Source organism: Meleagris gallopavo, chromosome Z (genome assembly GCF_905368555.1).
Source record: "Meleagris gallopavo chromosome Z, MGAL_WU_HG_1.1, whole genome shotgun sequence".
Lineage (NCBI taxonomy): Eukaryota > Metazoa > Chordata > Aves > Galliformes > Phasianidae > Meleagris > Meleagris gallopavo.
Genome location: NC_139435.1, coordinates 42322082 through 42338736, shown reverse-complemented (window position 1 = coordinate 42338736; position 16655 = coordinate 42322082). Strand labels below are relative to the sequence as shown.

The 16655-nt window shown below is 37.2% G+C and overlaps 1 protein-coding gene across 2 annotated transcripts in view; it reads right to left on the bottom strand.

The window, feature by feature from the left end:
* Positions 1-1105: 1105 nt before the first annotated feature.
* The window catches only part of LRRC2 (leucine rich repeat containing 2), a 62608-nt gene continuing 47058 nt past the window's right edge, over positions 1106-16655 (bottom strand). For both annotated transcript variants that reach the window (XM_085213530.1, XM_085213531.1), the window contains 4 exons: positions 6015-6160; positions 4328-4483; positions 3775-3911; positions 1106-2348 (listed from right to left, as the gene is read on the bottom strand). In XM_085213530.1, coding sequence (XP_085069656.1) covers positions 2299-2348; positions 3775-3911; positions 4328-4483; positions 6015-6160 — 489 coding nt within the window. In that variant the 3' untranslated portion in view covers positions 1106-2298. The remainder of the gene's footprint in view (positions 2349-3774; positions 3912-4327; positions 4484-6014; positions 6161-16655) is intronic.

Below are 16655 nucleotides of genomic sequence, written 5' to 3'. Positions count from 1 at the left end.
ATAATATTCTGCAAAAATATTCTACAAGTAAAATAAGATTCACAGTAGTTTGCAGTCAGGGTTGGGAACACTAATCTGATCCCCTGTTTAACATCAACTTCCATGACTATTTTTTACATCAAATTTTTCAGTAAAATGTTAACCTGGACTTAAAGACAGATTGTAACAGAGAACTTATCACAGCCTTTTGTTAGTTCTCCCATCGTTACTCTTACTAAAAAAGGTCATTTGTCTCTAGCCTCAAACTGTGTGAATTCACATTTTAGCCTTCTGCTTTACAATAATTTGCTGCAATGAATTTTTTTCCTAGATCACGATTTTTCACTAGTAAACATTGCCAAAGAAATAGACTTGTCCACTATTCAGTTAAGCTTAAAGTGCATGTTTTCTATTAATTCTTTTGTTTTTCTTCAAAATGTTCTCCAGTTTATCTCTTTCCCCTTTGTTTTTGAACTCCAGAAGTGATACACACTCTTTCAAGTAAGATTAGCAGAAATGTTAGATAAGTACAATTTCTCTATTCTGGCATACTTTATGTATTCAACAATTCTGACAGTAGAATTTGCACTAGGAATAAATGTTCAGTTAATTATTTTTGAACCTCTATGTTTTTTGGAGTTTAAAAACTCATAACATACATCTTTCTTCTGTAAACACAGCTATGATTGTGTACATGCCTATAATTTTTCAGTAGGTCATATTATACAAAAAAAGAACTCTAGAAATAGAACTTCAAGCAATGCCAAATCAGACATCTTACAGAATTTTATTGCATTGGTATCAATACCTAATCAAGCAAATTTATAATTTCATTGAGAGAAAGATCTGTAAGTTAATTTCAGATAACTTGATTTCCATAAGCCAATTACTTTATCATATTTCAATTGCTTCTTATTAATCCTATTTCAGATCTCCCATTATTCTGTTTCAGATGATTGTCAAATTAATAGGCTTATAATTGCTTGAATCATTCCGATGACTTTTTGAAAAAAAAGTGATGAGATACTGACTTTTTGCGATTTTTTGAAACTTTTTCATTGTTCCAAGACTTTCTTAAAATCAGCATTAACACTTAGAGACCAACTCTGGAGGGTTTCCTTGTGGATAGTAATATGACTGCTGCAGTTTGTGGCTAGAATAAAAAACAAAGCTAGTACTTAAACATTCTTTTGTTTCAGAAGACCTAATTCTAAAAGTTTTAGAAGAGAACACTTCAAGACCAGTATTTTTTTAAATGGAAATCTTGGGAAGAATGCCTTTTGTTGCTCTGATTTTAAAATATGACTGACTTAAGTGGTAATCAACTGCACAAAATTGGACATAATTAATAATACAGTAAAAAATCAAGATGTAAATATAATTTCTCCTATTTGCATGTATAAAAGTTTAAGATGATTTAAATTCTCCCATTTGAGACTAAATTCTCAAAGTCCCAAGTTTTTTCAGATTAAAAAGTATAGTTTTATTAGACAAAAAATTATGTAGATGTAGATCCCTACAGTATATACACTTACAGTTATATATAAACTATTATATTATTAAATAGCAAGTAACATAACTTTTTATATCAGCAAACACATTCTTACACAGCTTAGAAACTTCCCATCAATGTCCACAAAATCCTGTATTTTGAAACTAGTAGTGGAATATCTTTATAATTAATTTTACAGATGGTACTTGTTCACACTGTTTAGTCCTTAAAATCTTATTACCTACAATGCTATATTATAAGACTGTTTTGCACAGAAGTTTCGGCCACATTGGTACTTGAATATGTGAACAGGGAAAAGTCTTGAAAAAGCAGCAGAATAGATCTACAGGATCTATGTGGAAAATAATGCAAATAAATATTGTTATATATGAATGTGTTTTAAATATTGCAAACAATTAAATGAGTAATTTGGTCTTAAGAGTACAACAGATCATATCCACTCCTATATTAATATTTCTCTTTTATGAAATCAGATTGTTTTCTACCATGATTTATGTTTCACTATTTCAACTACAACGTACAGCGTCTTTTTCCTGAGGGCAACTAAACTCACATACACTTTCATTAGGACAATTTAGGGCTTGTTATGGTGGACATAAAAATATATGTGTGCATTTAGAAGGGTGAAACAGCATCTTATGATGGCTCTTCCATTTTTTGCTTTATCCGTAGTTTCTAGGAGCAGTAGTGGCAAATAATAAAAAAAATCCATGATGGTTTTGAAGTGCTTCAGGCAGTCTAATTTTTCAGTTGGATAAAAATAGAATTATTGTAGTATCCCCTAGTGATTTAGAGATTATTGATCTTCAAAGCTGAAGACTGAATAATACTTTCGTAGTGTAGGAAGGAGCAGAATCTGTGGAAAGAAAAAAAAAATATTTCTCAAACTTTAGCTATATAATCAAGCATAAATAAATAGAGCCCTTAGCTAGGAACAGTTTGGTTTCGTTTCAAAAATATTCTACAAATGACATTGAAGTTTTCATGTGAAGAAATTCACTTGATCTATATTATACAGCAGCAACTGTTTTCCCAGTATGCTTTTCACAAACTGGCATTGACATAATTTATATCAAAAGAGCTCAGAATCCATGTGTGAATCTCAAACTAAATAGCATCAGTAAAAAAGAATGGAGATAAGTTTAGTCTGGAAAGGCAGGAATATCTCCCTAAGCTGTTTTGGTCCAAAGACGTACAAAAGTCATCCATGCTGAAAAACGATTTCTTCAGACAAATCCCATTGCATTTCTTTACATTTATATTTTACCAAGTACCACTATATAGACCACTTAACCATTAAATCATAGAATCTTAGAATGGTTTAGGTTGCAAGAGACCTTTAAGATCACCTTGATTGCTATACCCAGGGACACCTCCCTCTAGAACAGGATGCTCAAAGCCCCATCCAGCCTGGTTTTCAATGCTTCAAAGGACGGGACATCTACAACATCACTCAACAACCTATTCCCAGGTAATCCCTTTTTGCTTCCACTCCCCATAGACTTTACTTTTGCGCTTAAGTAAGTGACAAAATGCAAAGAATGAGAAGATCTCATAGTATTCATTTCAAAAGTAATTGTTTCAGAAATAATTGTATACATACAATCTCAAAGAGGCTTGAACAGCCTCTATGTGTATTTTGGCTGACAGAAAATATTCCCTTTGTTTCTTAAAATACTTCGCTAAACAACACTCAAGAGACAGTTGACAGTTATTTCACAATAGCAAAATAAATTAGTAAGTAAACTCTCAGGAACTGTATAACATATATATATATATATATATATGGGTTTATTACATTCGTGTAACACTGGTTAAGTTTTAATAATAATTTTATACAAATGCACAAAGAATGGTCTAAAAGAAAAGAACATTTATATATAGTTTATACATTTTACACTTTTTCCTCAGGAGAAGAAGCACTTTGCAGAAACTCAAAATCACTGATGCTAATTCCAAGACATGTAACTAAATCTGGAGAATAAGAAAAATCACTGCATATGTTAGCAGTGAAATAAGGCTAATATGAATGTACAAATCATTAGGTTTCATTAAGTTTCATTACACATCAGTACACATCATTAGGTTTCTACACATTTGTTCAATTCCAAGTGATCTGAATGTTTAAAAAAACTCTTTTGAAATTTTCACTTCTGGTCTTGTTTAATACGACAATTGACAGTTGCTGTCTAACAGTGTACTGCTTGTACTCTTAAAAAATAATGTTCTGAGTGTATGTTTGCATTTATATTCCAAGGCAGTTATCATAAGTTACCACTTACCTCTTTCCTTTAAGTCTTCAATATAGGCTTTCATAAACTCTTTCTCAAATTGCTCTCGTTCACGTTCACTTTCTATAATTTCTTCAGTGTCTTCACAGACAATAGTTTCAATTGGGCTGTCCTTGAGACTTATAAATCTAAAGAGAGAAATTAAAAAATATATGCACAAGTTTCTGAGCATCATAGGGTATTATGAATGTAATTTTAGAAGCTGTTACTAAAGCCAAAAGGGGAAATACGAGGAATATTACACAATTTATTTTTTAAAAAAGACAAAAAATACTTTCTAAAGATAAATTGTTCCAACTAATTATACTGCTTGTTAATATTTCATTAATTGCTCTGTCTCCATCTGAATGTCACCTGCAGAAATGCAGATTCACTGTAAATTCAGACAAAATGACCTTTAGTTTTATCTTGAATTTAGCAGCAAAATTCTGTTTCATACAAAAAAGTGCATAAACTAATACATTTACATGGCACTACTTACCCTTCTAACTTGCTGTATTTCATTTCCAAAAGCATGCTTCCTATTTCTCTTACTTTTACTTACTTTAAACCTGTGGTAGACTCACACACAGCTGTGGGTATCTCAACCAGATCATCACCACTGACGACTAGCAAACTGAGTTTTGACATGTTAACCAAAGCTCGTGGAAGATAAGTTAACTTGTTTTTCTGTAGGAGAAGTGTCTGCAGTTGATCTAATCTATAAAATTGTAAAGACAAAGATAACATTAAATATTTATTTCAGACATTTATTTAGATACAATCATTATCTAAAATGGTAGTACAAACTTAATCTTGTGTTGTAAAAAAAAAACAAACAACTATAACTCACATCATCTATGGCTTCTGAAAAATCACTTGTAACACTTTTCCCAAACATTGTCTCCAAATTTAGTGTAAATTTCCATCAAGGGTTCAACAGTATAGGTATCAATAGCATGTCTCTGATGAGTACTCAAAACAAATATTACAAAAATTACTGTACTTCCATACAGAAGGGTCAACAGAACGTGATATAAATTCTTACCTTGAATATCCAAGAACAAATGAAAAGTATGGGTCACTAGCTCACACTTTTGCCTATATGCTGGTTTCTATGAATTAGATATATCTGTGCTAGGCAATATATTCCCAACTACTGTTTTTCATTAGTAATTAGTACTATGGTGAGCAAAAGAAAGACCAGCTTCTAATCATATGGTTCTCACATGTTGCCCCACTGAAATCAGTGTTATGACAGTGTTTTGTGGAAAAATGTGTTAGAATTCTTTTGCTTTATTTGCTGCTGGGGAGCTTTTCCAAATGGAACAGTAATTTATAGCTCTGCACTTATTCCTCAGAGTAAATAGAAGACAAAAAGGACAGCAAATTGATGAAGTCAAGTCAACCAGAAGGGTTCATTCTCAAAATACTGTTTTAAGATGATGCTGATGAGGCTTGTGTGGTTTGTCTGAATTCAAGGAAGGTATTAAGTAAAAGTTCAGTATACTGCTAACTCATCTTTTTTAATCACAGATGACGTGGTAATTTTTGACAATCTTTGACAATACAGCATTGAAATCAAGACACTGAATGAGAATATATGTTTACACTAAAGGGGTAAATAATCCCCCTTCAGAACTTGTCTTGGTCGCCTGATCCTAAGAGCTCTAAAAATTCAGAAACCAAAATCAGATAATAAAAAACAGTTTTGTGATGTCTCGGTGCAATGCTTTACTATTGAGGTTTGCAAATCAATTCTAAATGGTAAAGAAACGGGAAAAAAAAAAAAAAAAAAAAAAAAAAAAGCCTTATCTGCCTAGCAATTCCCATTTAAGGGATCAGAATTACATTTTTTACATTTTTAAAAAACTATTTTGGAATACTGTTGACAGTTCCCTGTGGTAAGTCCCATTTGCTGGAACTGCAACACACACATGGACCCATGAACTTCCCAAACAAAGTTGTGTAAATATGATCATAAATTATCATAACTGTGGCAGAGAATGCAATTTGTTAACTGAAGAGTAGAGGAACTGACTGTGCAATTTAATATCAGTGAGCTAGGAAATATAGTTTATGTTCTCTGACCCAGTCCACAAATAAAAATAGCAAAGCAAAAGTGTAAAACTGTCTAATGCAATGTGAACTTTTTTATGTGATTTGTATTAATGGTGTCCTCTGGCAGTTTGTTAGTTTCAAGATTTTCTTTATAGTTCACAAGCCTATCCATGAATTAAAACATAAACTACCTGTCTATGTCTTCTGGGAGATCCCTCAGGTTGTTGCTGCTAATGTCCAACCACTGCAAATTAGACATCCGGAGTACACAAACTGGAATAGAATGGAACTTGTTCGCTGACACATCCACAACTGTGACTTGCTTCAGGTTACTTAGCTAGAAAGAAGTTTTGCTTTATTTTAGTTACATTTTGCAAATACATGAAAACATTCCAATCTTCAAACACCCTTTGTTTTCTCAATGCATTTAGAAAAAAAATTCACTTAACCTTTTAACAGTCTCTCATTTTAGTCATCAGTACATTAAAAAAAACTATTTCAGGAATATCTACCTCAAAATCTGTTCATCCAATTTTTAACATCATCATTTTATTGAATGAAATTTCCATTTTCATTTCCTTTTCCTTTTCATTTCCATTTCTTTTTGCAGAAGTACAGCAGAGTGACTCAGATATTACCAATAAGAAAATAGAGGAAACAATTGACAATTTTTACATGGCATTTACTTTGTGATTTCAAATAATTTTCACAAGTCACAAATCTAAAGCAAATATTTCAAATTTTTCTGCACTCAGAACAAATCGTTCCTCAACAAGAAAAGTCAATCTCTAACCACCAAGACTATTGTAAAATATACCAACATCACAGTTCTTCCACATTTCAAATCACTTTGCTGCTATATGTAGTCACTCATCATGTTGAAACATCTCTGTAATATTAATCATATGTGGTAAGATGGTATTTCTTCAACAGCAGGAACTGGTTTTGTATACTTTCCTAGAAGTATACAATTGTGTTAAATATTAAAAGCATCTATACAGCAGAGTTATTATTTTTTATGATTATTTCTGCCATTTTTCACACAGTATTGAAAAGAGATTAATACCTTATTAGATCAAATCTTGCATTATTCAGGATCTTGTGCTCCCAAAAAATATACCAGCAAAACATAAGACTGTCTTTTTATGAAGTTTGGTATAGCGTTCCACAGAATATATGAAGCAATGAGTTTACTATGTATCTGCAAGCCACCAGTATTTGCTCTTCTAGGGTAATACTAAACAAAATCTGTCCATTTTCCATGGTATGTTGAAACTTAATAGAGCTTTTATTATGCTCTGAAATGTTCCCAAAAACCACCTATGATATATGAAGCACTGAAAATTATGGCATCTATATATTACATTTTCTAAATGAAAAACACTGTGCATTTTGATTTTGAGAACTGATGGATTTTTGTACTTCTTATAACATTTCATTCTTCAAACAAGCATGGCACCCTTATCATTTTTATGTTTGCATTATATTTGATGTTGGCATTTGTTATTTTCCTCTATTATCTCATTTTGAATCAATTAGTATATAAGCTTTATGGAATTTCAATTTTAAAACATAGCTGTATTTCATAGTCTAACTAACTAGACATACTTACTCCTTATATTTAATCGCTGTTGTCATCTTTATCTGACAAACTGCCTCATTTTGTTCATCTTAATAAATTGGTTCATAGAAATGATTTAGATAACACTGTAGAACTCCACTGCTTTTCTTTCTCTATGACAGTTAAACCTTTAGTAGAAATAAAAGGATACCATATCCCAGGATGAAGAAGTTATGTGATTAATTTTTGTGTTTCTGTTTGTGTCTGTTTTTTTGTTTTTTGTTTTGTGTGTGTGTGTGTTTGTTCTGCTTTTTCTATGAAAGGAATTTACTGATAAGGTACAAATTTATCATGAGTTGCCTACTGCTTAACATCAACAAATAAAAAAGTATACACTCATGGCAAGTCTCACCTCAAAAATATTGTTAATTTCAATTACACATATATGCTCTGTGACATAAAGAATATCCAAGCAAAGTCAATATATGACAAGACATAAGGATTAATCAACAAATTTCAATCAATTCACTATTCTGCTTTTGCTCACACTTTTCAGATACAGTGAAGTCAAAGGACATTTGAATAATTTCAGTAGGACCAGATTATCATGTATGACAGCTCCCAAAAAGCATAGACTAGCACTCAGTATCTTCGTAGTGTGATAAAAGCACTGTAGGATATGTAATCCTAGGTGTGAATGGTACATTTACCCAATTTGTTCTCATGCATCCCCAGATTTCTTTCACGAGGAAGTAGATGTAACCTCATCCATAATTTCATTGACATTCCTGAAGAAAAGCATTGAGTAAGAAACTCTGTACAAGACTATATTTAGAGACAGAAAATACCTTTCACAAAGATAGGCTGTATATTTATAGTATATTCTAATACAAAGTTTCCAAACCAGACTCTTAAATTAGAGGAGTCAAAAGTATTTAACTAGTCACACTTCACTATCAGGGTTTCCATTTGCATATTTTTGACTGAACTTTTTGAAGCATAGAAATAAAAGACTCCAAATAGCATTTCATTTTATGGTAACTTGATAAGCTAAGTCAAAAATACGTATGTGGAAGCAAGTCTTCACCTACGTGTTATCATTCTGATCTTGCAAAGCAAAAATCCTAAATATTTTGCAGAATTAATTCACAAAAAGATGCTGTTATTCTGATAACAAACTGTTTACTTGGAAGTTTAACATTATCTTTGCATTATTACTGTCATTAGAAAAGCTAATGTTTAAATTCTAATAGAGTAGTTATAATTAGTGATGATAAATATAGTAGTTATAGAGATGATCTAAGCATAAATAGTTCATAGAAAGGGACTTTTTATTTAACTACAGACATTTTTAGACTATAAACAACAAGGAACCTGCCTGAATAAGCAATATTCACAACAATATTAGGTATCAATATTTCACAGATAACTGTGGCATGGGATAAAGCCCTGGAGGGAAAAAGGAGCCCAAGAATGCCAGTCATTATTGAAAGACAACCTACTCCAAGCCCAAAAGCAGTGCATCTCAAGAAAAAGGAAGCTAGGCAAGAATGCTAGGAGGCCCCCATGGAACAACAAGGAGCTCCTGGACTTAATTAAGCACAAAAAGAAAGTTTATGGCGAGTGGAAGCAAGAATGGATTACCTGGGAGGACTACAAAGAAGTTGTCTGAGGGATCAGATTAGAAAAACTAAAACACAGATGTAATTAGACTTAGCCAAGGAGGTAAAGGGGAACAAGAGGAAATTCTGCAGTTATATCAGTGATAAAAGGAAGGCCAGGAAAAATGTAGGCACCCTCCAGAAGGAAACTGGAGACCTAGTCCTGAGGGATACGGGGAAAGCTGAGGTGTTCAATGACTTCTTTGCCTCAGTCTTCACCAGCAAGGGCTCTAGACACACTGCCCAAGATGCAGAAAGCAAAGGTATGAACTTGGAAAAGGAAGATCTGCCTGCCATAAGTGAAGATCAGGTTCTAGGTCATCTGAAGATCCTTAAGGTGCACAAGTCTATCAGACCTGATGACACTCATCCATAGGTTCAGAGGGATTTGACGGATGAATTTGCCAAGCTCCTGTCCATCATATTTGAAAGGTCTAGACAGTTTGGTGAAGTTCCCAGTGACTGGAAGAGGGGAAACATAACCTCAGTTTTCAAGAAGGGAACAAAAGAAGATCCAGGAAACTACAGGCCAGTCAGCCTTACCTTTGTGCATGCCAAGACCATGGAGCAGATCCTCCTGAAAGCCCTACTAAGGCACATGGAAAATAAAGATGAGGTGATTGATGGCAACCACCTGGCTTCACCAGGCACAAGTAATGCCTGACAAGCTTGGTGTTCTTTTATGATGGAGTTACGACGTCAGTGGATAGAGGAAAAGCAACTGACATCCTCTACCTGCACTTGTGCAAAGCGTTTGATACTCTCCTGCATGACATCCCAGTTGCCAAATTGGAAAAAGACGGATTTGGTGGATGAACCACTCACTGGACAAGGAATTGGCTGAATGGTTGCACTCAGAGAGTTGTGGCCAATGGCTCAACGTCCAAGTGGAAACAAATGATGAGTGGTGTTCCTCAAGGATCAATAGCGGAACCAATGTTATTTAGTATCTTCGTTGGTGACAAGGACAGTGGGATCAAGTGCACCCTTAGCAAGTTTGTAGATGACACCAAGCTGAGTGATGCAGTGGACACACAGTCAGAGGGATTTGGACATGCTTGAGAAGTGGGCTCATGTCAACATTGCACAATACATAATACTTGAAGGAACAGTATTCAAATGATGACGTGCCAATTATGACTCAAACACGCAAAAAGATTATTTTGCCATGACAACAAACTGTAGCTTGATGATATTCTTATGATTTTAAGCATGTTATTCTGAGATTACTCTAGAATCACTGCTTCCGTAGGGTGCAAAGGAAAAAAATCCCAAAAGAGAAGGAAATTTTGGTTTATGGAAAATGAAAAAAAGATATTATAAACAAACATGGCAAAAATATTGATTGCTCTCTTTATATTACATTGATAAAATAGGAAAAGTTCATCTGAAGTGAAATAAATATTAGTGAATTTGAATAATTCACTATAATAGTAGAAAAGAACCAAATAAATACACAATATTTACAGATGCAAAATAAATAACAAAGAAAAATAATGGGAAAAAAAAAACATTCAAATGAAACTTTGATGTTATGCTTCTAATCTATTACACTAGCAACATTTTGACAATTGCTATTGGTGAAATTTTTTCACCTTCTGTATATTGGTGCTAAGCAATAACAATAGTTCAGAGATGCAGCCTGATAAACTTGACAGAATTTCAGCTGAAAATCAGTTTGTCCACTAATGTAATCAGGAAATTGAATATTAAGGAAAAAAACATTCTGTCCAGTGATAGCAGGAATTAATCTCTTTTTTTCTTTTTCTTTCTTTTTAATTCTTGGAATCTTTTTTCCACACTAGTTGGCTACCAAGTAGGAGAACTCTGGGACTTTGAACTGGATTTACCTGTTCTTCAGGCAGGAGTTCCATAATGAAAATCCCCATATTCAGTAAAGTCACAATAGAAACAAGTCTTTTTTGCACTCTTGCATATCTGGTCTGGAATTAGAACTCATCTTCTTGAGCAAACTATTGCAAAGTGTCTGTCATCAAAATTACCTTTCTTTTAATGCTACGGATTGTACATATGCATGACCCACAACTGCAAACATTGTCAACAACTGGACATGGCAATTCAGAGCTTTGTGATATGCCAAGATCATAGAAAATTTTCTCTCCCTTCTCTTTTTTCCTTTCACACAGTATTTTTAGATACATGCTCATGGTTTGTTTTTTTTTTTTTTTTTTTTTAATATATCTACTCTGAGATGCTAACAATCCAAACAGGAAAGTTGTGAATTCACCTCTTCCCAAGGGACTATTTTCTTTCCATATTGTACAAATATTTCCTGGAGCTTTTATGCCTTTCTCTCACCCAAACATGTAAAACAAATGGAAAGGCAGGTATTAGTAGTAAAACACTTTATAGAGGGAAATGTCTTTTCTGATCCAGGCAAGCAAGCTGAGTATGGGCATCCAAGCACTTGAAGAAAAATATGGAAAGGAGAAAAATGTAACTACGTATAATTCAGTGAAAATATTTTGTTCAGTATGAACTGGTGGTCAAAAAAGGCAATGTGTATATGCAACGTGAAATGCAATAGTTAACCCCAAATCTATCTGCCATTAAATATATCAGTTGTACAGTTTCACCCAAAACACAATAGTGCTAAGTCTTTCTCCCAGAAAAACACAGCAGATGGGATGCAGAGATTAAAAACTATAATTAACAGAATGGAAAAATTATTTTTTTAATTGATGTTTTGTTGTTGCTTTGGAGTAGTTCTGGAAGACCTAAATCAAAATTAGGAAAGTCCATAAAGATTAAAATTATTCAGTTTCCTGACTTCTAGCCTTGAGGTTCTTAGATTCCGCCATCTATGCTTTGTGAAATGTCTCAGGCAACTATGAAAAACCTATTTGACAATGAAATGAGAGGGAATTCAAGAAAATCTGTGTTTTTACAGCATCCTCATTTCTTCCCTTCTGTGCTCCAGTGTCCTACAGTTCTGAAGCATCCATCCATTAGGTTCTCAAGTTTAGTCAATCTTTTCATTGCCTCTAATCAGTATTTAAAAGAGCATTCTGTATTACCTACTAATCACAAGGCCTAGAACAAGTTTCAGAGAATGAAAAAACTTGGCTGTATTAAAAGCAGTTTGGGGTAAACTGATCTCTCCATAACATCTCCCGATCCTGCAAGGTGAGTATCTAGAGAAATAAAACTGTGAAAAACAAAGGCAGAAAGGGCATAGAACATGAAACTGTGATTGCTGCATATGAACCCTGAAAGTTTCATCTTTTAATTCATTTCAGCTTCTCTGCCACTGGGATCCCACAGGACAGCCATAACTTTTCACTGACCAGCTCTGTATTCTGAGACTGAACAAAATAGCAGCCTCAAAACAGTTTGGCAGCCAGTGTACACTGCCTGACAGGACTGAAGCTAGGAGTCATAGCCCCCAGCAGCTTTGTATTGCAGATTCTCCCTTGTTGCATAACCATATGACTGTATAACCATATGTTATATAATCAGATACATTCCAAAGACTTGACACAGTCATGTACGTTCACAACACAAACTCTGCACGGAGAGAAGCATTGATCACACATATCTAGCATAACACTACTCCTGTAATCTGATGCATGGAGTCTCAAGTTTTGGGTTCACAGACAATTTCACAGACGTTTTTTGACAGAATCACAGAATCACAGAATTGTAGGGGTTGGAAGGGACCTCTAGAGATCATGAAGACCAACACCCCTGCCAAAGTAGGTTTCCAGTATCAGTTCCAATTAGACCAGAAGACCTACCTGCAGGTGTGGCAAGAATAAGAGAGGTATGAAGAAGTAAACAAAAACTGTGTCTATTAAAAACAGAGAGGAAGAAAAAATTACTAAGATCAAGTTTGCAAACAGGAGAAGGGGAGAAGAGAAAGGAATCTTATTCCTGCAAAGCCGTGTTTACATCATAAAACATGAATTTATTTTAGCTGTACTATTATCTCATAACTTGTGTTTTTATTATTCATAAAATTGCTAGACTCCTCAACTCTAGCAGCAGTAACCAACTCTATGACGGGACAAATAATGAATTAGAAGGATAGTCTAAACAGCAGGTGAAGAGAGAGCATTTGTTCAGACTTTTCCAGCCATGGATTTCATAACCTAAAATTAATGGACATTTGCATTGCTCTTCAGAAGCATAACAAAGGCCCAGGTTTGAGAGTTTTCACCTCTTTGATTAAAAAACTGAGAACAACTGAGCCACATCCTCAACTGAATTGCACTGTGCCTACGGCATCATTTGCACTTCACATTGGGCACAATTCTAGGCTCTTTTGTGCAGCATTTGTAGAGCAGAGATCCTACTTGAATGAGCCCCATATGAAGAGGAAAAAAAATCAGGCAATATCAACTTTCAGCTCACAGGGACTGGTTCTTGCCTTAATGCCTTTCTCCTTAATCAATGATAATGAATAAAAATCACAGCCACTGCTGCACAGTGGGCCTCTCCACGACTGCATGTGAAGATCTGCTCTGCATCGTGCCCATGGGCTGTAAGAGATAGCCTGCTCCTCCATAGCCCTCTGCTGGGCTGAAGGGAGCTTCTGCTCCACTCCGGGATTTCCTTCTGCCCTCCCAGTGCACCAACTTTGGTGGCTGTGGGATTGTTTCTCCGACATTTCTTAAACCCCTCTCCCACCTACTGATGTGCAACAGTATTTTTCCTTTCTCAATTCTGCTCTCCCTGAGCTGCACCCTGCGTTGCTCATGGCTCAGCTCAGGTCAGCGGTGGGTCCTTTCTGAAGTAGCTGTAGCTGGTTCTTATCTGGCATGAGGCAGCTGCTCATACGGAACACTCACACCCGCTGCCAAAACTGTACTATGTAAGCCCAATACACCAACATTAAATATAGCAGAAGAATCAACTTCTTTGATCTATCTTAATCTATATCTGTCTGCGCTTTGTTTAATTAATTCTAAAGTGCAGTTTGCTTTCTTGGCTGCCAGGACTTACTGCTTAATCACATTGAGCCTACTGTTGACCAGTTGACCCCCAGATCCCTTTCTGCTGAACTGGCTTTTTTTGAAGCCAGGAACAGTGCTGTGCTTATGCTGAGGGGCTGGCAGCTTGTGGGTGGGCTGCTGAGTGAGCAGGAATAGAACTGGCACATTCATGGTATAGTTTAAACACCCCACAAACATGTCATCGGTCACTTGCTGCAGAGCTACTTTCAAGGCAAGTAGGGCTGCACTAGGCAAGGGATCTGAAGCAAAAAAGCTCTTTTTAAGAGCAGCGGTGGAGCTGGCACTACCCACCCTTGACCTTGACACTTGGTGATAAGCTTTAAATAGCCTCGGGGAGGGCAGAAGCTAGCTCCCATCCATAGAGTGCACCAGGTGAGTAATTGTTGTCACTGCCTGCTGAAAATAGGGAGATGAAGTCAGTGTGTGAGTACAGCCCACACTGTCTATAGGGTGCTGTAGCTGTGGGGGGTGGATCAAGTGGCAGGGTGTGTAAGCGTTGTCCCTCTTTGCTCAGGAGACCAGCTCTCCTCTTGGCAGCCTCTGAGACCATAGGCCTAAACATGGTTTCTACCAGTCAGCAGGCTTGCTCCAAGAAGACTGTGGTGACATAGATGGAGGGCCTGCCCAGAAATGTGGTTGTTAGGTCTCTGGCTGAAGGGAGTGCCTGAGCCTGCTGCTACCAGGGGAAGGTGGCAGGAATTCCAATTGCGTGAGGTGTGAGCAAGTGGATGAGCTGCTCAGCCTGGTGGTGGAGCTCAAGGAGGAGGTGGAGAGTCTAAGGGCCATCAGGGAGTGTGAGATAGACTGGTGGAGTGACTTGCTGGCATGCCCAAGGGAAGGGTGCCAGGGAGACACCCCCAGAAAAGTGGTGGACCCCCTGCCCTGTCACAGTTGGACAGATGAGAGCAAGAGGATTAGAAGAGAGTCCCGGCTTAGCATCGTGGGCGCACCCCCTGCCTGCCTACCTCACTCCTCCAGGTCCCACTAAGCAACAGGTTTGAGATGCTGGAAAATGAAGGGGAGGTGAGTGGGGAGGTGAGAGAAGATCTGCCTAGGAGGGAGCCAAAGGTGAGGTGGTCATCCCCACACCTTGAGACCACCTCTGTAAGGAAAGACAGGAAGGTAATTGTGGTGGGCATTTTTTTCTCAGGGAAATGCAGGGCCCCATTTGCAGACCCAACCCAACCTGTAGGGAGATGTGCTGCCTCCCTGGAGCCTCCCCCGCGTCAGGGACATCACCAAAAAACTCCCAGGTCTGTTTCACTCCTCTGATTATTACCATTCTTGCTATTGGTGGCAAGTGATGAAATCGCTCAGGGAAGACTGCGAGCATCAAAAAGGATTTCAGGGGTTTAGGGCAATCGGTTGAAGGCGTGGGTGTGCAAGTGGTATTTTCCTTTCTCCCTTCTGGGGTGATGAGGGATACAGAGCAGTCTAGGAAAACACAGGCTTTGAATAAGTGGCTGAAAGGCTGGTGCCACCACAGGAACTTTGGGTTCTTTGACCACAGAGCAGTTTACTCAGCACCTGGCCTGATGGCTGCGGATGGGTCTAGCCTGTCTCCAAGGGGACAGCAGATCCTAGCTTAGGAGCTGTCAGGGCTCGTTGAGAGAGCTTTAAACTAGGTATGAAGGGGGATGGGTGGAGTGAGTAGTTCAGAAATCTTAACTAGATTTGATGGGGGAAGTGGGTGGAGGTCAGTGGGACAAAGAAGGGCTGGGGATGTTGTTGTTGTAGGAGATGGCAGGGATAAGCCTCTGAACTGTCCTGTAGAGCTTTCCAGGAACTCCTCAGAAGAGGTAATGTTGCTGACCCCTATCCAAAACCTTCTCGTGTCCCTCTAGGAAGCGGTGGGGGAAGAACTTCAGAATTCTTTCAGAGGTTTGAGGGAGTAATGGTAGTACTATAATGGTAGTGTACCAGAAAGCTCATTTGAAGTGCCTTTTCTCTAATGTAAGCAGCATGGGAAATAAGCAGAGGGAGTTAGAAACTGTTACAACTGGAAAGATTAACGCAGCAGAAAGACAATACATGACTGGAACAGCAAAAGGACTAGTGCAGATGGGATGGTATTTCGAAGGAAAAGCAAAGGTGTTCACCCATCCAAAAATCTAGGCTCACAGGAAAGACTCCAGAAAGGGGGGGGGGACGGGGAAGGGAGGGAGGGCATCTCCAGCCAGAGATCCTTCCCCAGTGGCAGCCAGCCCTTAAATGAGGTCTAAGAGAGGTGGAGCCAGGCTTCACTCCTTTGGTTCACACAGGTGAATTGCCTTCACCTGTGCTCCCAGGGCTGACCAGTTCCTTTCCCCAGGTGCTCAATCAGTGGTTCAGGCCATGACTCAACAGTTACCATACAGAAACCTGATGTACTTGGATAATTATGATCTGGTTGCTATCACGGAAATGTGGTGGGATGAATCCCATGACTGGAATACTCTCATTGGAGGCTAGAGGATGGGGGATTTCAACCACCTGGATATCTGCTGGGATAGTGGCATGATGGGTGGCAGACAATCCAGGAGATCCCTGTTGTCTGTTGAGGATAAATTCCTGGTTCAGGTATTAGACGGACTGACCTGAGGTGAAGCCTCAGTGGACCTGGTGCTCACCAGTGCAGAGGAGAGGATCAGAAAG